Here is a 24,121-nt window from a genome sequence, read left to right as displayed (position 1 = left end):
GATCATATATTAGAATACTTGCAGGATATAAAAATTGTGGAAGTTATTATTTACCAGAAATGAAAAATACTGTCAATATAAGGTATTCCAAACCCTGAGAGAAAAGCAAATATGCATTTCTATATTATTATTTTGATTTTATCTTTAAAAACTTTTGGATGACTGAGACAAATTTATGATTAATTTATACACAATTTACACAAAAATCAGATGAGATTTCAGTTTACTATTTTGATCCAGATATTTAACAATAATCAAAGCAGCAAAAGCATGTCAGTTTGCATCCTAGGTATAAGGAGTTTAAAGTCCATGCCTATTTTGGTAAAATTATGGCATTAATTTTCTTAGATGTTAAAGCTGAAATTTGTATGATGGATTTATTTGCTGTAGTTCCATCAAAACTTGAAAATACTGAATCAACTTATACCAAGTAATTAGAAATGAAATTAGAAAATAACACTTTTTTTGGAAAGGTGATTTCCAGTGCTATTTGATGATGACAATACACAGCTATACACTTCACAAGTTCATTGCACTTGATACCGAAAATGTTTATTCTTTCTAGAAATGAAAAAATCTTTGCAATAGCAATGTTGTCATTAAAGTAGTTTAATGGCGTATCATATAAGATTTTCTTCTGATATCAGAAAGTTGGAGTTCAGATGAGCTGAGTCCATCTTTTTGAGAGGGAAATATTTAACAAAGTCAGAATATTTTGAATTTCAATAATTTGGAGATCCTGTCAAAGAAACTTGTTACTAATTAGCCAATCTAGTGCTGTTAGTGAGAAAAATTTTGTTATGCTGTATGCAGATAAAAAATATGTATATGATAATTTCAATATGATAGGCTTAATTATATCTTCAAAAATTGCATTGTAAATGAATGAATTCTAAGTTTATCCATGTCAGAAATTAATATAAATTGCTGTAATTAGTTTTGAAGTTTTGGACAAACTTCCTCATTGACACTATTAAAAGCCTTTTAAATTTCGGTACTGCATACGAAAATTAACAACTAACGTTTTCGATCGCCTCCGCGATCTTCGTCAGGTTTTATCGACGGTTTTGAAAAAGAATGCAAAAGGAATTATTTCAAAATTCAAACGATCGAATCTCTCCCGCGTGCAATAATTGCGAATGATCTAACAAGCAATTAATCTCCCTGATACCATCATACAAATGTCTCTGTCCATCCATACAGGAATACTACACTATCCTGAGATGCTACCAATGCGGGTGCATTTCGGATACATACCGCCACGCATATGATAATACGTTGCCATCCTTGAAATTAATACATTTCCCCGATTTTGACGCCTTGTAAATCTCAAGGGTCTCCAAGGCCCTGATGCGGTCCGTGTCGAATGACGTTTTAACGAGGCTGGTTTTATCAAAATCCGCCTTTATCTCGGGGTCGGTGGCGTAAGTCGACAGGGCGGTGGTGTGTCTTTTTTTGGCAACGTCATATTTGTGTTCCGAGATCCTTCTTTGAACGGACCTCTTGGTAGACCCGATGTATATTAGGTCCCTTTGGGACCTGTGATCCCTTATCGGGACACTATATACCCCTGGTGCTCTTAGAAAATCCGGTTTATCTTTGGCGTTCCTGAGTAGCGAATAGATCGATTGGGTTCTTGAGTACGCCAACTTGGTGCCCTTCTTCCGCGCTATTTCCTTGTATATGTCCTGCATACCTCTGTTGTACTGGACCACCGTGCGCCGGTTCGGCCCCGAATTGGACCTATCCCGTGTCACCGAAGCGCCAAGTGCCGTGTTTGTATTACGGAAGTTACGCGCTAATCTACGGATGAGGTCGCGTTTATAACCATGGTTAGCGGCTATGTCTTCTATGTGTCGCAGCTCTGTGAGCGTGTCCTCCCATTTAGAATTATGAGTGAGGACACGCTCACAGAGCTGCGACACATAGAAGACATAGCCGCTAACCATGGTTATAAACGCGACCTCATCCGTAGATTAGCGCGTAACTTCCGTAATACAAACACGGCACTTGGCGCTTCGGTGACACGGGATAGGTCCAATTCGGGGCCGAACCGGCGCACGGTGGTCCAGTACAACAGAGGTATGCAGGACATATACAAGGAAATAGCGCGGAAGAAGGGCACCAAGTTGGCGTACTCAAGAACCCAATCGATCTATTCGCTACTCAGGAACGCCAAAGATAAACCGGATTTTCTAAGAGCACCAGGGGTATATAGTGTCCCGATAAGGGATCACAGGTCCCAAAGGGACCTAATATACATCGGGTCTACCAAGAGGTCCGTTCAAAGAAGGATCTCGGAACACAAATATGACGTTGCCAAAAAAAGACACACCACCGCCCTGTCGACTTACGCCACCGACCCCGAGATAAAGGCGGATTTTGATAAAACCAGCCTCGTTAAAACGTCATTCGACACGGACCGCATCAGGGCCTTGGAGACCCTTGAGATTTACAAGGCGTCAAAATCGGGGAAATGTATTAATTTCAAGGATGGCAACGTATTATCATATGCGTGGCGGTATGTATCCGAAATGCACCCGCATTGGTAGCATCTCAGGATAGTGTAGTATTCCTGTATGGATGGACAGAGACATTTGTATGATGGTATCAGGGAGATTAATTGCTTGTTAGATCATTCGCAATTATTGCACGCGGGAGAGATTCGATCGTTTGAATTTTGAAATAATTCCTTTTGCATTCTTTTTATGCGTCAGATAAAAAATATGTATATGATAATTTCAATATGATAGGCTTAATTATATCTTCAAAAATTGCATTGTAAATGAATGAATTCTAAGTTTATCCATGTCAGAAATTAATATAAATTGCTGTAATTAGTTTTGAAGTTTTGGACAAACTTCCTCATTGACACTATTAAAAGCAATTACTAATGCATGTCAAATTAAAACAGACATACTTTATTTTAAATTTTTTCATACTTATTACATTAAATTAATTTTACTTCAATTTATTTATCAAAATATTGGTTTAATATAAAGTTTATTTTGAAAAAACATAGCTCATCTACACACACAATTTTGAATAAGTAAATATTGTGAAAATTTTCTGAATATTTCCAAACAATTGAAATAAGTTTTTTATTAAATTAATCTCTGATTTATTAGTACAGTTGTTGTTCCTTTGGTATTAAGTACAGTAAAACCTTACTAAGTTGAATTACATTAACTCAAAGCTGTCTATAAGTGCAAGGTGTGGTATGTAGGATTTTGCATATAATATGGTCTCATTAATTCAAACCTGTTTCCTATGTACCCCTCACTTTAATAGTTCCATGATCTTCATTTATCTTATTTTCTGTATGTACACAGATAATTAATATAAAGTTACATTATGGCTCTATGCTAAACACATCATCATACTATTACAATTTTACATTGAATTCCTTTTACTGATACAGTATGTTACTAGCATTGTCAAAGGGACACAAGGGGATGATTGACAACACACTTAAAATTGCCACAAACTGTTTATAATTTCATAATCGTTTTTAACAGATTCTTAAGAAATGGCTTGATAACAGAAAATTTATGGCCACGGAAAAATTTGAGAAAACTGGATTTTGAACTCATTAATTCAGTCATTAATTCCTTAAACTTTGACTTGATGCAGTTTTACTGTATTCATTTTTAAAATATTGTAAGCAAATTTGCATGTTACAAGAGATTAAATCAGTGTTTCCCAACCTTTTTTGTGCTATGCCCCACCTAAGCCTTTCAAAAATTCTTATGCCCCCTAACATATACACAATTTTTAATATTCGAAAATTGAAACGTTCACTAAAGAAACTTGAATGATTGGTTTTAGGAAGAAATCACTAGGAAATTATTGAGAAAACACAGTAAGTAAATTTTCAAAACATATAATGGAGAACTGAAATTCAAGTACAGTGTACAAAATAATTTTAATGAAAGATTTTCTATAATATTTTAATTATTAGTAATTATTTATTATTTAAATTCAGTGAGACACTTGCTCTCGATGCTTGCTGCAGAGAGATTTTATGTCAGGTTCCAATTTAGTTAACTTTAGTCTCGAGTCTTCCCGTTTAGTTATATCCAGCTGATTTCTTTTTTTTTTTTTTTAGCAGCAAATCATTTATGGCACTAAATCCGCATTCGGATAAATATAAAGATGGAAAAGGTAACAATAGTTCTTTTGCACAATTGGTTGCATTTGGATATTTGTTTTCGGTTTCCTCACAAAGCCATGCCATTGCACCTTTTATATTAAATAATGTTTTAATTGACTCATTATTTTGCATTTCTGCGAGATCTTCTTGGTACTGCAAATTTGAAATATCAGACAAATCCACTAACATTGGCTGCATCATCCAAGTTGGGAAATCAATTTTTTTCAAATCGGAAAATCTTTCTTTTAAATCAGCCAATAAAATTTTCAGATGATCGACAATAACAAGTATAGCGGTATCAGTAACTTCACACTTTTGGAGCCAATGAAACTTATCAAAATTTTTGTTGTAAATATTTGTGACATAATTCAATAAAGGTAATGAAACCAAATATCTTCACTTTTGCATCAACAAGAATTTTGGTAAGTTATAAGTATGGCCTCACTGTCTCTCAAAGTTGATTCATCCATTTGCGCCAAGAATTGTCTTGATTTCAGCTTTTCGACAAGTTGTTTTTCAATATCCTCACTCACTTTGTCTATTCTTCTGCTAACAGTATTGTTACTTAGTGGCATAGCTTTAACATCTTTGTCATCTTTGTCCAGAACCGTTTTAAGAAATGCTGATATTGATGGTTTGATTAAATTCTTCCCTATAGTATGACTTTTCCCAGATTTAGTGATGAGTAATGAAATTTGATAACTAGCCTCCAGAGTACGATTGATAGTTTCTTTATGAGCAGCAAATAGGCATAGAGGCTTTAATGTTACTCTTTTTTCAAAATCTTTCTTCAAAATTTTAAAGTAATTTAAATCTGAATTAATATGAGCATTGTGTTTTGCCTTCAAATGTGCCTCGAGACGACCTCGTTTCATTGATTCGTTGGTCAAGCATCGTTGGCATAAAAGACAAAAAGGTGACCGTTCATCGTGGACAGCGGGTCATAAAACCAAATTTTAAATATTTCTCCGAATACTGATGAACTTTTTTTCTCGCTCGCACCACTTATTTCCTTATGGGCTAGAAAAATGTATATAAAATCAATTAGAAACTAAAAAAAGATAATATGATGTTGGATTCATGTGAAATGGTGTAGAGCTGTAGACCGACAAAAGAAACACGTTTCAAAGACTATGTGACAGTATGGTCAACAAAGTAATTTATTTTGCATAAATGTACAGGTTTTATTTTATATTCCAACTCCACTATATTATAAAATAAGTAACAATAGTACAGTGCAAACAACATATACCGTTTGCAACAATATAAAAACTATAACTAAAACTTATGTACTAACTTAAAACTAGCGATAGAAAAATTAGTAGGAAAAAGATAAGATAGGAAATAGAACATAGAAAAGATTGGAATACATGGGTTTTTTCTTGCTGAACTCTACAATCTCTGGGTAGGATACCACGTTGAACATTTTTGGAAGGTCTCTCGTTGTCGTGTTCGTTGAAGTTTCTCTTGCACTTTCCTGTCATTGCCAAATGTGACCCGGAACAACACAACTCGTGTCTGTCCACCTCGACGTCTGGCAAAGAATGTCCTTTCTCCTCTTTCACCGGCCTCGGGGCCTTGTTTATCTCTTTGTTCTCAGTGGTTCCCAGAATTGTTAATCCCACCCCAAGGGAAAAGGGTTATAAACGAAAGTTCTAGAAGGAAAGGGAAACAAAGAAGAAAGAAAACTAAAACTAACTTAAATCAATATTTACAATAAATATGGCGTACAGCAGCTATACGGTTAACTTAAACTCTAAACAAGTCCATTTTGAATTGCCCCCCTTAAAGATCAAATTGCCCCCTTGTGGGGCGAGGGCCCCACGTTGGGAAACACTGGATTAAATACAGGGTGTATCGGCACAGCGGTTACAAACTTTCAGGAGAGATAGAGTACACCTAGATGATGGGAAATCACATAGCAATGCATGGTTGGAAACGCTTTCCTTGCATGGTAGTGACGACACAAATCACAAGAAAGGAAGGACACGAACAGGGTGAGAGAACATATTTATTATTCTTAGTACAGCAAAAATGCTGGTACGTATTTGGCTGGTGTACACGATTATCAAGGCACTGGTGTATGAAACTTCTGTTAACAGTGCTGAGGAACTTGTTGCATGCATCGTGTTAGTTGCTGGGAAGTCTGGGGCATGCCTGGTATTTTCGACAATGTTAGTTCTTCAGTGCGCCGGAGTGTGAGGCCTGCATCATGGCCCTGGGTCGTAACTTCGAACACTTTTGATTTTTGCTGTACTAAGAATAATAAACATGTTTTTTCACCCTGTTCATGTCCTTCCTTTCTTGCGTTCTTGTCACTACTGTGCCAGGAAAGCATTTCTGACCATGCATTGCTATGTGATTTTCCATTGTCTAGGTGTACTCTGTCTTGCCTGAAAGTTTGTAACCACTGTACTGAAACACCCTGTATATCAGAAAGATAAATCTTAGCATTCTTTTATCCTGTTTAACAACAGATTATAGAAATTATATACTAAAAAATGATAGTAGCTATTTTCATTTTTCTATAAAATATAGTTTAAAATGATAAGAAAATGTTTTCATATATAAAGAATTTTGTTTTGTGTGATTTATTTAATTCTACACAATTTATTTAATAATAAAAATCTTTAAACCTAAATTGATACATCCTGTTCATATTCAATGTCAATAAAAATCAATCTATCTCCCATATATATTAAACTGTATTTTTTTTTACTTACTTAAATAACTGATTTGTTGACTATCCATATTTAACTGGTTATCATTAAAAATAACCTTTCATATTGTTAAGATAATGAAATGGAACTGAAACTATAGATTTAAGGTATTTTTAATAATGATATGAATTGCATAATTAATCATTTTAGTTCTATAATTTATATCATTATAATATTCACTTGAGCCCAGTAAAACCTTGAAATAAATTCAAACATTACTCAGAGAATAACTGAATTTAAAATTGTTTATTAATTAAACTCATCTTGCCACTTTCATTTTTGTACTTTAGAAGTACGTTTAAACACTTTATAAAATTAATTAATTTTACATTTATTTGTTTTTATATGTCTATTAAGATAATTTTGGTTGAGATTAGATATCTATAAATAATTTTAGCTAATTAAACCATGCTAAAATTGATATTTTATTTTAAAGCTTTACTGAAGATCTATTTTTTATGATGTTTTTGTAATAAAGGTTTTTATTACTTATATTTTATTTATTTTATTATCTTTAAAAATAACTGACTAATAACGGAATTCTTAAATGAAATAATATAATTGTTGAAAGGCAGGTCAGGAAGCATTTCGTTCAATTACCAGATCTTATTACAGAGGAGCGGCTGGTGCATTATTGGTATATGATATTACAAGGCAAGTAAATTACATTTGAATTTTTAAAATTTTTAAGATTAAAAGTTGTCTTATTTCTTTACAACTATCATCTAGAAAATTTATATTATATATTGCTTTATGTCTATAAAGCAATATATAAATTTTCTGGACTTCAAATTTTTGAGAATTAGCTATTGATTTTTAAATTTTTTAGTAAATGTTAAAATATAATATAATTTTTTTCTTTTTCTTGTATGAAAATTATTTTAACATCTTAAAATAATTCTGTAATAAAATCATCTCTCTGCTAGAATGGATTTTCTATAATAAATTAAAATATTAATATTTTCTAAAAGTTTTATTACTATCCTCTGATTTAAATAATTTTGTATTTTTGAAAATTGATCTACTTATTGAAAATAACTTTTATGAAGTGACAATGGAGATGAATTTCTAAAATCATCCTTACACATTATTATTATGTTGGGTTATGTGAGATATACTCGGTTAACACTGGTGGCTGTGTACGATGCTGGGCCAAACTCAAGGCATAGTAACCAAAACAAAAATTAAAGAAGTGTATCAGTGTGTGTGTTTGTATTCAAGAATTTCTTCACAATATGGAATGTATTCAATATAGTGGTCTTCTGTAGTGTGATGTATGTGTTTCTATTCAATTGTAATGTGCCCAGGCTTTTGTGTAGTGTGTGTGGTATGACACCTGTAGAGGAGAGAACATGAAAATTTGCACCTTTAATTATCCAGCAACAAATGTTTTAATAAATTAAAAACGTTTTCGATCGTTTTTAACGGTCTTCTTCAGGACAACAACAGGTACAGTACAATAAGCACCCTATCCATCCTCCACAGATGCCTTATTTCCTGGGCAAGTTCTGTGTACTGGCTGACTTTTTCAGTGCATGCGTTTTGTACATTGTGAGTGTTTGGAATGGATATGTCTATAATGTATGTGATTTTATTGTGTTTGTCAATGAGTGTGATGTCTGGTCTGTTGTGGTAAATTGTTTTATCTGTGATTATGGCTCTGTCATAGTACATTTTGTGTGTGTTGTTTTTCAATACTGTTTGTGGAATGTATCTATAGTATGGTTTGTGGATGTCTAATAATTTGTTTGTTTGCAAGCTCTTGGTGTATTATATTTGCTACTTGATTATGTCTGTGTAAACAATCTGTCTGTACCAAGAGCTTGCAACCTGAAGTGATGTGTTGTATAATTTCTGGCATGTTGTTATTATTATTATTATTATTATCACCACTTTTGTCATTATATACAAAATTATTTTTAAATAATCCAGAATTTTTGAAAATATTTATAATTTATCTCTATATTTTTTTAACTTTATCAGTTAAGTTCTATATATAAATTATTTTCTCCAATTACATTAATATGAAAAATAATATAACTAACAATTATCTTATGGACTGTCAGTTATGCAGAATTATTAAAGTTACCTACTGCAAATTCTGTTAGTTGATCTTTTTATAATTTTAGATAAATGTTTAAATATATACTACATAATGTTCAGTAATAAAAGCACTAAAATAAACATATTTTTTTAATTAATGAAGTTAATCATGATATTTGTGATTTAAAAATGTAAGTAAAAATGTTCATAAATTTTTTATTGACATGCATTATATTTATCTCATTCATATAAACTTAAAAATAAGATAAATGATCTGTTCAAATATTATTTATTGAGAAAAATATCAAGCATATTTATTGTAAAAAATATCAGATTATAATTTTTAAGTAATTTATAGTTACTTTGAACTATTCTTGTCTGTAATGATACCAAGGTTTTGTCTTTTAATAACACATCTATTCATATTCTATAAAAGCAAAACTGTTTCTCAATAGAAAAAAATGTTTTAAATTGCAGAATTCTTAGCACTAATATTTATTGTTATTAAAAATATTTAATAATGAACATTGTTTTTATAAGCTGGAATTGTCATCTTGTTTAAAAATTTAAAAAAAATCTAGGCTTTCTTTTAATGAAAGTGATTACAGAAATATTAAAGCACAAACTTTGTAATAATTATACTATTGATCTCTTGGTTCCTTGAATACTGTTAAATAAAATTAAAGCTTTTTAAAAATATTATAGAAGTTTTTCTATTTTGGTAAAAATTTAATATAATAATAATTTGTGAAAATTCTATTATTATATTTTTGAAATTATATTTTTTAGAAAGGACACATTCTCTCACCTAGCGTCTTGGTTAGAAGATGCAAAACAGCATTCCAATTCAAATATGGTTATAATGTTAATTGGAAATAAATGGTAAGTAAAATAATTTTTGTTTATTCTAAATTACTACATTTTTTAAAGCAATTAAAGTTTTTCATGTTTGACATGAAAAAAATTAAAACATATTTAATAATAAGTGATTACTTTAGCTCAGGTTCAGCAACTTTTTTGGGAGGAGCCATTTTTGTTTTTCAAAACTTATAGAAGCTGAAGTACCAAGTGCTGTAGGATATATAAATGAAAGATGTTTTTCAAATATGCTAAAATTTCTATTAATGGCACTCTGTTTATAAGCTTGGATTTTTAATTTTAAAGAGTGTGCTGAAAATTTTTTAATAATTTTTGTTATTAATAGGTGAAAATACAAATACTTTCATTTCACGAAAATTACTTTGACGTTTCCCATAATTTTTCATGTAGCTGCGCCATTTCAAAATGTACCTGTGCAAAAAATTTTCAGAGAAGAAATCTGATACATGTTTATGTAAACTAATTTGCCAATCATAGTATCATCATGAATATTGCAGATTCCTCCTGATTCATCCTGTACATAGAGATTATTTAGATCATATGAATGTTTTATATGTAGATGCTCTGCTGTTGTTTGCATGCACAGAAAGTAAAAGCATCTGTGCAACTCCATGGAAATCAGTGGGCAGCTTAGAAGGAATGTTTGCTTGTCATAAAAAGTATATTAAATAGTTGAGTCATTGCAGTAATGCAGTTGAGATGACATTGATCTGGTTTTTTTATTTTTTATTTTTGCCACTGACTACAAGACACAAATGAGAAATTTTATATTTGGAAAGATGTTTTATTATCCATTAATATAACTTTATTTTACAAAATGCATTTTGGTCAAATCACTGGTTCAGGTGTACTATAAACAAAAGATAAAAATTGTAGTTTTAAAATAAAAAAAAGGTCATGTAAAAATCTTAAAAAATTATTTATGTATACTTACAATTTAAAATAACTATGACATGAATAATTCAATATTGTTCATTTTTTTTGCTGATTATTAAACTACATGAATCACTTTCACTATGTATACCCTTTCACTTTTCAAGTTACAATGACTGCTACATTTATATTGGTTGATTACATCATTCCAACACATGTCTAATTACAATTATTTGTTTTGAATTTAACAAATGTTTACTTTTTTCAAAACAATGTTCTTTAATTTTCCTTTTTATTAAATTTTTTCTCTATGTAAAATTTTAATAATATCTATTTTATATTTATTTTCAGTAATGCTTGAAAACCACTGAGAATCTTTATATTTTAATTTGATTGTAGCCTCTTGTTCTCTTACTCTTACTTTTAATTTTCTCTTAGAGTTCCCTATATAAAATTTCTTTTTATTAAATCTACAGTTAATACAAGCCACCCCTCATATGTTTACAATAACAACAGCTATTGTAAACTAATAGTAAAAAGTATTTTGTTGCTTAACAATATACAGTGCAATCATAAAATTACTGCTGAGTGGGCCATGCTCATGCCCATGTGGCTAAGCTGAAAGGTAACGACATAACTTATGTTAATTAAATAATTATTCTTTTTTGTATTTTCAGCTTTTGTAATTTTAATAAATCAATTATAAAAAATTTTATTTATATTAATGTACTGAATATTTTTATAAAGTTATGGCATCAGAATTTCATATTTCTGCATTGATTTTATTTAAATACATCAAATTATTTTAATAACAAAACTGGATGTTTTCTTGAACCATTTAATATTTCAGATTCTTTAACTAATTTTTATATTATATAGATTTATATTTTTAAACTAATGATACATTATCATGGATTTTATATTTTTGGCTTTAGATAAGGAATTAAAAATCTTTATTTTTAAAACATTTTCATCTCAATTTCAGTTATCTTTAGTTCAACCTACTTTACATGAGACATTCTAAGAATAGCATATATAAAAAACTTAAACTGAAATGAATGAATTAAAACGAACAACATTTAAAAAAATCTTTAGTGGAGATTCAACTTTAAACAGAATATATTTTTATATCTTATTGATATGTACAATACTTAACATGGCCTAACTGAACTTAATGATATGATTAACAATGATCTAATAATGAAGAAATAAATAATTTGTAAAGATCATATATCATAATCATTAGTCCTTTAATTAATATAAATATTGAAGAGGCAAGTGTTATTTTAATTTTATATATTTATTGTTAAAATAGTGATTTGGAAAGTAAAAGAGAAGTAAATAGAGAAGAAGGAGAAATATTTGCTCGTGAACATGGTCTAATATTTATGGAAACATCTGCTAAAACAGCTGCTAATGTGGAAGAAGTATGTTTTCTAAAATTCATATTATTAAATAAATTATTTAAATATATTTATAATTATTATTAAATAGATTATAATTCACTGTAACTGCATTTTCTTATGTAAAGTAATATAAACTTTACTAATACACTACACCTTACAATTCCAGCAAAACATTTCAATTTGCAAATTCTTTAAAGGCCATCTTTAGGCAAGAGAAATTTGAATCATTGAACTATTACAGAATTTGAAATGTTTACATGTTACAATATTCTAACTTAGAACTGTTTAAAAATGTTTACAGTTCGAAATTTAAACTTTAACATTCTTAAAAGAACCAAATAATATATAAACAAACTGTTATATATTTTTTGACTTAAATATATATAACAGTTTTTATAGATAACTTCTTAAGAGTACTTTTCAGTTAAAAGCCTTCCATATGTCCCCTCATATTAACCCAACCCTGTGCAATGCAATATCATCGTCTTGAATGTTACTAATATCATATGCTGACTTTCATGTATTTGTTAGTTTAATTGTCATTAAAGTTTATGCAACTTTTAAGTATATTTACTCTCAATAACTAAAGTTCCTCCAAGCTCCTTAGTTTTCTGATTCTCTGATTAGTCTAATTATCTTGGCTGCACATGTGTCTACTAAATTCCTGGTGTTGCTGTGTACACTGCTAATGCAGTAGCTTGTATGCTTAGTTACAAAATTTAAGAAAAGTTCTTAAAAATAGACAATACATAAAAGTGTTTTCTAACTTTTGTCTCTTTGCATGCACATGAGATTAGAAGACACTTTTATGTATTGTCTATTTTTAAGAATTTTTCTTAAATTCTGTAACTAAATTTATTTGTTATGACAATTTTTATCAAAAGCTTTTATGTTCTTCTTGAGCTCTATTCATGTTTCTTTGTATGCAAATGGAACATGAAGAAAAGCATACAAGTTACTTCATTAGCAGCATATGCAGCAACATCAGATATTATATTTTTGGCTTTATTGGGCTGCAATTTGGAAAAATTGTAGACCTGTAAATTCCCATTGTTGTCATCTGCTGTCCGTCTGTCTTTCCTTAATCTTGATCAGAGTTAGATAGATGAAATTTGAGACCAGATATGGAAACCTTAGGAACAGGAGGCCTTGATCAACTATACACAAACTTTCAATACAAACCAGAAATCACATTATTTCAATTCAAAACTTTCCCTGAAAACAGTTAATAGATGACTGGCATGACTGTGTTGTTAAAGGAACAGTATGATGTACAGGAGCTAGCCACTACTAATTTGAGGTGGAGAGAAATTAAATAAATTAAAAATTTGGCTAAAACTTGCAGCCCTGCATTGTGACAATGTCACAATAAATAATTGCTCATATAAAGAATTAAAATATTTTTATTTTCAAAACATTTTCAGCTTAATATGTCAACATATCAAGTCAACATATGTGTGGCCAAGATAATCAGATAGCCAGGAAACCAGAAGAATTAAATAATGTGTTGGAAAAATTTCAAATATATTTATCCTCAAGAACAAAAGGTTGCATGAACTTTAATGATAAAGACACTATATCAAATGTATGGAAGTCAGCATAGTATATTCAGTAACATTCAGACAAATGATCATATTCCTTGTTGCATAGGCTTGGGTTAATATGAAGAGATGTATGGAAGGCTTTTAATTGAAAAGCTTTGTTAAAAAGTTATCTATAAAAATTGTTATATATAAACCTAAATCAAAATATACATATTTGTTTGTTTTTTGTATTTTATTTAGTTTTTCTAAGAATATTTTAAGTTTAAATTTTACACTGTAACATGTGGAAAGCTTCGAATTCTGTAGTGATTAAATGATTTTAATCGCTCTTGCCTGAAGATGGCCTTTAAATAAGATCAAAGTGTTCGCAAATTAACATATTTTGCTGGAATTGTAAGGTGTAGTGAATTATTAAATTTATAATTTCCAGTTAATGTTATTACATGGTTATTATAAACTTAAATGACTATTTTTATCTTAAAGTATACAAAAAAATCAAATTATAATATAAATAATATAAATGTGAAATTCATAAAATTTTAATTTACACATAATTTTCTCAATATAAATGTTTTTTAGGATAATAATTAATACTTAATAGAAGTTTCATTATTAATATGGAAATGATTTGTAACATGAAATATTTTACTATATTCTAATATTAACGTTGTTATAGAAGTAATTTCATGTTTTAGTAATAAAATGATACTTTTTTTTATCATGTTAATATAATTATAACATAATGTAGACTTTTATAATTAATGGTGTAAGAACATAACAAATTATTTAACATTAATTATCATCAGTTTAAAAAAATGTTTATTTAAGAGTATATGTTAAAAAAATCTATATTATTTAATTTTGATCAAATTTTGTAAAAAGCTTTTATATCATTTTATTTGATCAAATCAGTAACATTCAAACAATTTTATTTTTACATGTCAAATATTTATAAACTATATCTTATTAGCATATAATAAATCTTTCTTTGTGAAGATTATATTTTTGAAAAATACAGTAAAAATAATGAACTTGTTAATGTATAAAAAATATTTTGTTTCTTAGACATTAAGGATTATCAATATTCTCCTAACATATTTTAATTAAATTGATATAATAAATATCAATATCAGAAACAATATGTGAATTATAATTTTATAATGCAGATTAATTTAATTTATAACAATACTTAAAATTTATACTTTTATATCTATACAAAAGTATAAGTTTGAATATTGTTATGAAATAATTTAAAATATAAATAACAATAAACAACATAACAGTAAACCTGTTTATATATATTGTCAAACAATCTGCTAGATTATCTATCTGGCTATATTAAGGCTAATAACTAATTAGATACAAATATTCTTTTTATCCTTAATATAGCTTGACAGTAGATCATCTGGCAATAGGAATAAAAATTATTGGGTAGTTGTTTATTATGTACGTTTACACTTTTCTTCGTTGGACAAAAAGTAATTTAAAAAATTAGTTTTCACTGTAATTATGCTGTAAATAGCATAACGATTTCTGGCTGAAACAAACTCAACATATTTTTTTTGTGAATTAATAATACCGGTACATAACTCAATTTGTTGTGGTATGATTTCATGGGAAAATTTAATACTTTAACATTAAATGTTTACATTAAATATACAAATATATAAAAATACCATACAAGAAATTTGTCGATTAAATGATTTCGTGGTAAGACATTAAATACTATTATTTTTCACTACTAGACACTAAATTTTTAATTGTAAATAAATAAATTTTGGCTTGTATGTACTGAATGAATAAATTCATTTATTAGAAAATAATCATTTATTTGTACTAAAATATTAGTAAAGGTATGAAAGATATGCTGTACATGCTATTTTTAGACTATTATAGTGTTGTTGTATTTTAAATACATTTTTTTTGAATTTATACATGAAAATAGAAAATTTAATAAATATATTAATTTTTCTATTAATAATTAATAAATATATCTAGAGCAGTGTTCCGCAACCTTTTTCTACTTGTGGCACACCCATGACTCAACACGACACACCAAAATGTTATTCTCCTCAAAAACATATGATATGATCCTGTTAATAGAATTATGTAATGCCAGTAACACTTATTATTATCAGACATCAACACCTGTGAGCAAATTTATTTTACATTTAATTTCTTAGAATACATAAAAATGCATGGCTTGTAATAAAGAATAAACGAACATCAACTTATTTCATCAGTGCTGTGGCAGAGAATGAAATACAAGCATAAGAAACACATTTTTGTCCATAATAAAAATATATAAATAAAACTTGAAATTAATAGAATATGTAAAAGTTCACGTCACACCTTTCACCTTTGTGATGACGCACCAGTGAGCCATGGCACACTGGTTACCGAACACTGGTCTAGAGCATTAAATGAATATCAGCTTTATAAATTTAAAATTAAGTAATATATATATATATATTTAATATAATTAATGAAATGTTTTAAAAAGAAACAAACAAATAACATGCTAAGCTTTAATTTAAAATTGTTTTTGATTAGGCATTTATAAATACTGCCAGAGAAATTTATGATAAAATTCAAGGAGGTGCTTTTGATATCAGTAATGAGGTAATGAAATCTGATTTATTTATAATAAAAATTTTATTACACTAGATTTTTTGTCTAGGATAAAACTTAGAATAAATTAATTTTATCTAAAACAGTAGTATTTAATCTATATTTTATATATTCTGCAAATATTTTGTATATTCCATATATACAGAAAGTGGACTTATTTCTACCATTTATAAATGATGTGTCAAATATGTTTGTGGACCAGATTAATGTATTCCAAGTGCTAGATTTGGCTCAGAGATCATAGTTTGGGCACCACTGATCTAGAATATAACTTTTTTAACTTGATAATTTATAACCACGGACACAAATATACTATACATAACATTATAAGATTTAAAATTTTTTTTAAATGTGATAAAAAAAAGAAAAAAATTATGCAAAAGTAGATTTTTATTTCAAAGTTTGAAAGGTTTGATCAGATCTACTTAAAATAAATTTATTAGGATTATATTTTAATGTAAATCACTATAAAAATTATAAAGAATATGGGCTTAACATATGAATGTTAAAATAAGTGTCCAAGTGGATAAAGTCATTGAACATGTAATTACATGCAGCCAGCCCATTGATCAGGTGCAAACTTCACAATGAACTGGCTGCATGAAGTTTTGTAGGTTTTTCTTCACACATCTAACACTTAAATATAGGCCAGTTTCTCCATAGTCCTCTTGAGGCATCCAACCATGGCAGATTGGCCTTCTGTTGTATTGTCTTCATGTAAATTTGGTGTGGTTTGATAGAATATCAAATTGTATAAAGATAATAATTTGTCCATGTTTTTAATTATTTAACAAACAAATTTTTTTGAATTTAATGCTTACTGTATTGAAAAATGAAGTCTAAAATTTAATAATTGGAACGCAAAATTATTTAATAAATTAAATTTTGTCACTTTATAGTTTTATTACATTTCCGCTAGACAATGAATATTATTCTTTCATCTTTTGCAAATTGTTTGTTACATGATTAAAATTAAGATAAATTACATCTTAAATTTAAAAATTATAAATGATATAAATTTACTTTAAGCACCTAAATAAATCTAAACTTTTTTCATAATAAATTTATAAAATGCTTATTTATTTTCATTTTTCTTTTACAATAATTAATGAAAGTAAGAAATTAATGTTGATGTCTAGAAATATAAATTTTAGATTTATTTATTATGTTGTTTCATATAGTAATGAATAACAGATAACATTTGTTTTTATATGCAAAAAAAAAAGTTTGAAAATGAAAGAAGTCATAAATTGTACCTAAAATTATTAAACACTTTACATTTTGATATGTATAAAGAAATATTAAACATGGTGTGATGTTACATATCTTCCATGCATATATATATAGCAAAAACATATTACAAAATTTTGTAATACATTTTAATTAAAAAATTTAATTTTTGTAAATCTTCGTCCGATGGCGATAATTATGATTAATTTCCTGAAGACAAAGTCCTTCCCAAAAAACGAGGGACCGCCGTTTTTATTGTGTTCCAGACATTACACTTTTGGCAACTGAAAGTGTAATGTCTGGAACACAGTAAAAACGGCGGTCCCTCGTTTTTTGGGAAGGACTTTGTCTTCAGGAAATTAATCATAATTATCGCCATCGGACGAAGATTTACAAATATAATTTTAAAGTATTGTCACCAGGGGGCAGCTTTTCTCATCTACATTTTACCAGCGCCTATTTCGTTGTAGATAAAAGCCGAAACAACCCCAAGAAGGTATGATGGAGAATAGAAGACGTCCGTATTTTACCAGTTCCTGTCTTTTTGAAAATGTTTATATTTTTAATTAGATATATGTTTGTGTTTTTAAAGGACTGTTTGGCGGCCAGTAGCCTAAAAGGAAAGGTCAGTCGCCAAAAGTGTAATGTCTGGAACACAATAAAAACGGCGGTCCCTCGTTTTTTGGGAAGGACTTTGTCTTCAGGAAATTAATTAATAAAAAGTTTAAATCAATAATTTGTGAAATAGTAAACACACTGATATAAGTCTCTTATTATGTTACTTATTATAATGAATGGATATTTTTTTTATATGATTTTTGAAAATTTTTCTTATAGTTGATTATTTGAATTGATACTGTTAAGTGAAGGTTAAATTACTGGTTTAACAAAAAAAAGAAAAAAAAAGCCAGCTCTTTAATGAAACCAGTAATTGAGTCTTCATTTAATAATATATAAAATGGTATACTAATAGTATACTATATGCATTTTTGGTACATATGAACTTGATATTTATGAAGTTTTTTCTCCCAGGCTAATGGTATTAAAATTGGTACTCAACACTCTCCTACAAATCGTCCTCTTCCAGTTGGTAGCCAAGGGTCAGGTCAAGGAAGTGGCTGCTGTTAAATATTACTTCATTGGTGTAAATCATTATTTCTGTAGTTTTAGCCTGTAATGCTTATTTTCTTATTTGTACATTTTAATTTGTAAATTCTGTTCTAAACATATATTTATACAAAGTATTTTTGAATACGTAAAGAGAAATATTAAAAGTTTGACAATCAGGAAATAGAACAAATTTTACTGGTTGCTAATTCTTATATTTTCATTAAAATATTAGATGAATAATAAATTTATTTTGGTAATTAAAAATAGTTATCAAATTAAATTTTACATAATTAAAAAATGTTCTGGTAAAGAAAATATACATAAAAGTTTGAATGGGGAATTTTAATTTACAAAGTATAAAACTTTTGTAAAACAAATCATTATAGCCACTGTAATTCCACTGAATTTTAGCTTCTGATAGATTCTGAATACTAAGCCAATATAAAAAAAGATAAACATTTTATTATTATTAAGCAGTTTTTCAACAAAATTAACAAAATCCTAATGTAAAAGAAAATAGTTTTAAAATTTAGTAAACGTTATATTAAATTTTATGATTTTGATGTTTACAAAGCAATTGATTGGTATAAAATTAAGTAAGTTGTGTTATTAATGTCTAATTTCTGTAAAACAGTTGTGGTTTAAAAAGTAAACCAATTTGCAGATATTAATATCTTTGTAATATAGTGTAATTAATTCATATTGATTATATTAAAATGGCATTGCAGACTAATTTCATAACAAAGTGCAGAAGATTTGGTGTTAATTTTCATTAAAAAATGTTTTTTAGTATATTATATTATAGCTTTCTTTGCATATATTTTACCTAAAATTGAATGAATAAAATTATTAATTTTATATTACATAATTAATACAGTAAAAGCTTATTGTAATTATTTTGGAATTTACTGATAATGATAACAACAGGTAACATTGAGGTAAACAAATTAGAATTCATACTAACTGTAGTCTTGTCTTGTCTTATTGATTTTGCACTAAAAAGACATATTAATGACTTTTCAAGTTATCATTTTTAATTATTTAATTATTTTTATTATTAATTAATATTTTATTCATTCAGTATTGTTTGCTGCTACTACCTTTAATAACAGTTAGTGCAAAATTGAAAAAAGAAATTCTAACAATTTAAACTTGCACTATGAGCATTTAAAATTGTTATTTGATTACTGTAAAACATTGGTTAAGACCTATTATGATATGAATTTTACAAGTGTATTTTAACTTACATTTCATAATCAGCTAATTTTGATAACATTAAACTACTGATAACAGTATCTATAATCACAGTAAGTAGAGACTATTATATTATTAAATTTATTTTTATTAAGAATCACATATCAAAATAGATAATATCTTTATTTTGATAAATTCTCTTTCACTTATTACATTATAAGAGGAATGTTAATCCCTTAGTATTAAGAGACGTAATTTATTCTCAGAAAGAATGGAATATGAAGTTTCCTTACAGTATTTCACATAAATAATTCAAGATGAGATTTAAGGCAATATATTTAACTCTTGATTTGCATAGTAGATTGGTTTTGTGTAAAATTAAAACCATGTAAATTGAAAACTACAGTATTTATATTGGAAGTGAAGAACTAGATTTCAAAGTTCCATTTTTTTTTTTTAATTAACAATTACAAAAGGAAATCTAATAAAATTTAAAAATCTATAAACTTTTCTTGTTGATAAAGAAATGAGATTATCAACTAGAAAGAGACTAGACTATGTCACTTTATTAACTTCTTTGATTCCAATTTTTTTCTAATTAGCTTACTGAAGCTGTTGTTAATCTTTTCTGAATAAAATCTATTATTAAAACTTGTTATTTATTTCTACTTAATTCTTTATAAATTTTTTGATATTGAGTTAAGTTTGATACATATGGTACAAAGTTATGATATAATACAAAATGGAAAACCAAGTTGAAAGTAGCAATGAAACAATTGCATCATCATAATAGTTAGCTTATCCCTAAACATTCATTTTATGAATGAAAACAGTATTTTCTTAAACTATTTGGCATTGCATAAAGCAATTGCAAGCATTTGTACACTCAAACCTGTTTTTGTGCGGTCTTTTTTTGTGCGATTTTTTATATGTGCAATGTGTTTTGTGCAATTATTTTTGTGCAGTATACCAATTTGATTGAAATTCATATACCGCGCACAAAAAATCACACAAAACAAATCGCATAAATAAAAAATCGCACAAAAACAGGTTTGAGTGTATTCTTATTTTAAAATTCAGTAAAGAATGTTTTAAAATACAGTATCATGCTAAGCTGAAACTCTTATCATGAAAATGAAATTCTGTCCTGTTTTTCTGACAATGTTAAACTAAAACTATACAGTTTCAGTGCTAAGTAAATCAAAGGTTAGATGTATTTCCTTTACTTTCTTATTCAGAAATTAGAAAATATAACCCAAAGTTTTTAAAATAACACTTCAATTCATAAAGAAATGAATTGTAAAGTTTATTAATAAATTAACTGTTGCATTATTGATTTTTATATTTTATAATTTTAATAATATTTTATCACTGTACATATTGTTATTTCAAATTTAAATACATTTAATTTGTGTTGTTTCTAAATTTATCAAAAAGAAATTAAAGGTATAGTGAAAAATAAATTTACATATTTTTACATATTCTTATTTTTTAAAAATAAAATATTAAATATTTAAGTAAAAACATTTGTATTTAAAAAATTTTTTAAACAAAACATATTAATAATTTATGAATTTACATATTTAAGTGTTAAAAAGAAAATTTAAAATTTAAAAAAAAAAAAAAAATGCTAAAGAATGAATCATGAACATATCATAAAGTGCTCTATCGTATTTCCATATGACACTCAATTTTGATAGGTTTGGTATATCTGTTTATTTTGAAAGCATTTTCAAGACTTAATTCCTATCTTTAATTAATTTCAACAATGAAAATATTCTTAAATTTATATTTAATAGTGTTAAATTATGTTCAAAATTGTTAATTTACAATAAAAATTTTATCTAACATTTTTCATGATTTATTAATTAATATTTAAAACAAAATCATTTTATAAAAGCTTTTTGTTGATTGTTGATTGTTTTTTGTTAAAATATGTTTCTAGAGAGAGATTTATTTTCAATAGTATTCTACTATTTTATTGAAGATAGTTTATAAGATGGAAGTAGTTTTTTGTTATGTATATATGTCTGAATGTATGTGTATTTGTATGTGTACTGTACATAATGATTACTGTCATGCATTAATAATGGATTCAAAATTATTTTTGAAGATTTTATATAATTTAACAATATTTTTCAATTTAATTACAATTAATAAAAAGTTATTAAATTTAATGAAGGTTGTACGAAACTTAGCACCATTTGTTTAAAATATCAAACTTCAAAGTTTAAAACACCAAAATTATATTATTTTTAATTTATAATGTTAATTACTGTATTTTATGACATACAAGATGCACTTCCACTTCAGCACAGGGTATTTAGGAAAAAGTTTTCAGTGTATTTAAGCCGTCGTACATTTTTTGCTCTTGGCACCAATGTTCTTTTTACTGTATTCTAGTTAAAAATAAATAAATAAAATTAGAATAAACACTTTTATTTATGAGGAGTTTAAAAGAAAAAAATTCATTTATCATTAAAATATTCCACATGAATACATACAAAAGCTGCTTAACTATAGAAAAATAAATAAATAATAATGTTTTAAATTACATGTGATGATTATTAGCATTTTTATTCAAGAGTTGGGCTAGGTAAAGTTATTAAATTTAATGAAAATTGTTATCTGTAGCCACAATTTCATATATAAGGTGCAGGGCATATTTTATTTTTTATACTTATACAAAAGTTGCATTTTTTATGCCATAAAAATACAGTATATTCTATAAAATTTAAATATATTCTATAATAAAATTTAAAATAATTTTGTTAATTTTCTTTAAAAGTTTTTAATTATTTAAAAGTTATATATCTTTGAAAAACTGTATTAATATTAAGTATCATTAAATTGTATTAATGAATCAATTTTAAATTTGTATCACATTAACCATTTGCAAGGGTGTCTGCAGAGGGGGAAAATGGGACACTTGCCCTCCCCTGGAATCAAGTAAAAAAGTTCCACAAATAATTCTAAAAGTGATTGAGATATGTAACCACTTACACTCTTGACCATTACTGTATTCTATAATCTAATTGTGAAAAACTCCAAAAAATTAAATAATTAAAAATTTATTGATGAAATTATTTATCTCTAAGCTTTGCCTTCTCTGGAAAATTTTCTGCAGACACCCCTGTTTATTTGTATTCATTACAAGCTAAAGATTATAGATGGCTGAAAATGCTATTCAATAAAGAATAATTTTGATTTCTCAAACATATCAGTTTAATCTTTTAAATATTTTAAAATTATATTTATCTAAAATTTACAATTATATACAGATGTCTTTTGCATATTTTGTCATCTATTCCAAGTTACAAACAATTAAATTCTGTATCTTTTTATACACAAGAAATTGTGTGAAATTTTTTGCGTATGTAATTAATTAATCATAAATAAATGTGGAATTAAAATAAAAAAATAAGAATTACAGTGGCTTGATTAACTGAATTTGTTTTGAAATGCTTGAATTTTAAAATTGTAACTTCAATTATTTCTATATATTCAATGTATTATTAATTGAAAATGATAAAAATGTTGGAAAATTTATTATATTCATTTTCAGTTAAAAAATGAAAAATGTTATTAAACTTTTGCAGAATTGTAATGCACATAAAGTAAAAAAATTGTAATATTTTTTATTGTGTAAAATTTGGATGTTTTCTTATAGTTATTATATTAAATATAATTATTATTAGATAATATATTTTTAAAACAATGGAAATTATTCATTGCTGTACATATGTTCTTATACAAAATTTATAATTACAAAAAAAAATTATGCTGGATAAACTAAAAATATTTTTAGCAAAAACATCCAAATTTTGCAAGGAACAGATTATTGAAATTGAATTTTCTTGTAATAATGTCATAAATTATTCATAATTAAAAGAAATTGATTTTGTAATAATAATTTGTAAGGATGAATTTTTTTATAAATGACTTGTGAGTAGCTTGTTACTTCAATTCATTTCAAATGAATAATTCTTACTAGACTAATGGCTTCTTGAGAATCAAAAGAATATCAATTTTTTTATGAAAAGGAAATATAAGAAGTACTCAAAATGATATTAATATAAATTTATTACAGTCAAAATGCGTATTTGTAAATTTTAATTAATAAAATATCAATTTAATTAATAGAAGATTCATTAATATGTAATTACAGATTTATTTTTAAGGTTACATTTTTTATCATTTAGAGAGAATGTTAAAAGGAAAACAATAGTTGATAAATTAAATTGATATTATAATTTTTAAATCATATTATTTTTCATAGTAAATATGTTTGTTTATACTTCTCAGCATACATTATTAATTAATATTGAATAATGGAAG

The 24,121-nt window shown here is 27.0% G+C and overlaps 1 protein-coding gene across 2 annotated transcripts in view; it reads left to right on the top strand.

Moving 5' to 3' along the window:
* LOC136977034 (ras-related protein Rab-2-like) overlaps positions 1–19,181 on the top strand; it is a 35,010-nt gene extending 15,829 nt beyond the window's left edge. The window contains exons 4-8 of one of the 2 annotated variants that reach the window (XM_067272464.1): positions 7,445–7,527; positions 9,706–9,798; positions 11,984–12,095; positions 16,172–16,240; positions 18,512–19,181. In XM_067272464.1, coding sequence (XP_067128565.1) covers positions 7,445–7,527; positions 9,706–9,798; positions 11,984–12,095; positions 16,172–16,240; positions 18,512–18,607 — 453 coding nt within the window. In that variant the 3' untranslated portion in view covers positions 18,608–19,181. Of the gene's footprint in view, positions 1–7,444; positions 7,532–9,705; positions 9,799–11,983; positions 12,096–16,171; positions 16,241–18,511 lie in introns of both variants that reach the window. The other variant, XM_067272463.1, reaches the window with a different exon arrangement.
* The last annotated feature ends 4,940 nt before the right edge of the window (positions 19,182–24,121 follow it).

This window comes from Centruroides vittatus, unplaced genomic scaffold (assembly GCF_030686945.1).
Source record: "Centruroides vittatus isolate TY-2023 unplaced genomic scaffold, ASM3068694v2 contig_439, whole genome shotgun sequence".
NCBI classification, from domain to species: Eukaryota; Metazoa; Arthropoda; class Arachnida; order Scorpiones; family Buthidae; genus Centruroides; species Centruroides vittatus.
This window is presented reverse-complemented; position numbering and strand designations above follow the sequence as displayed.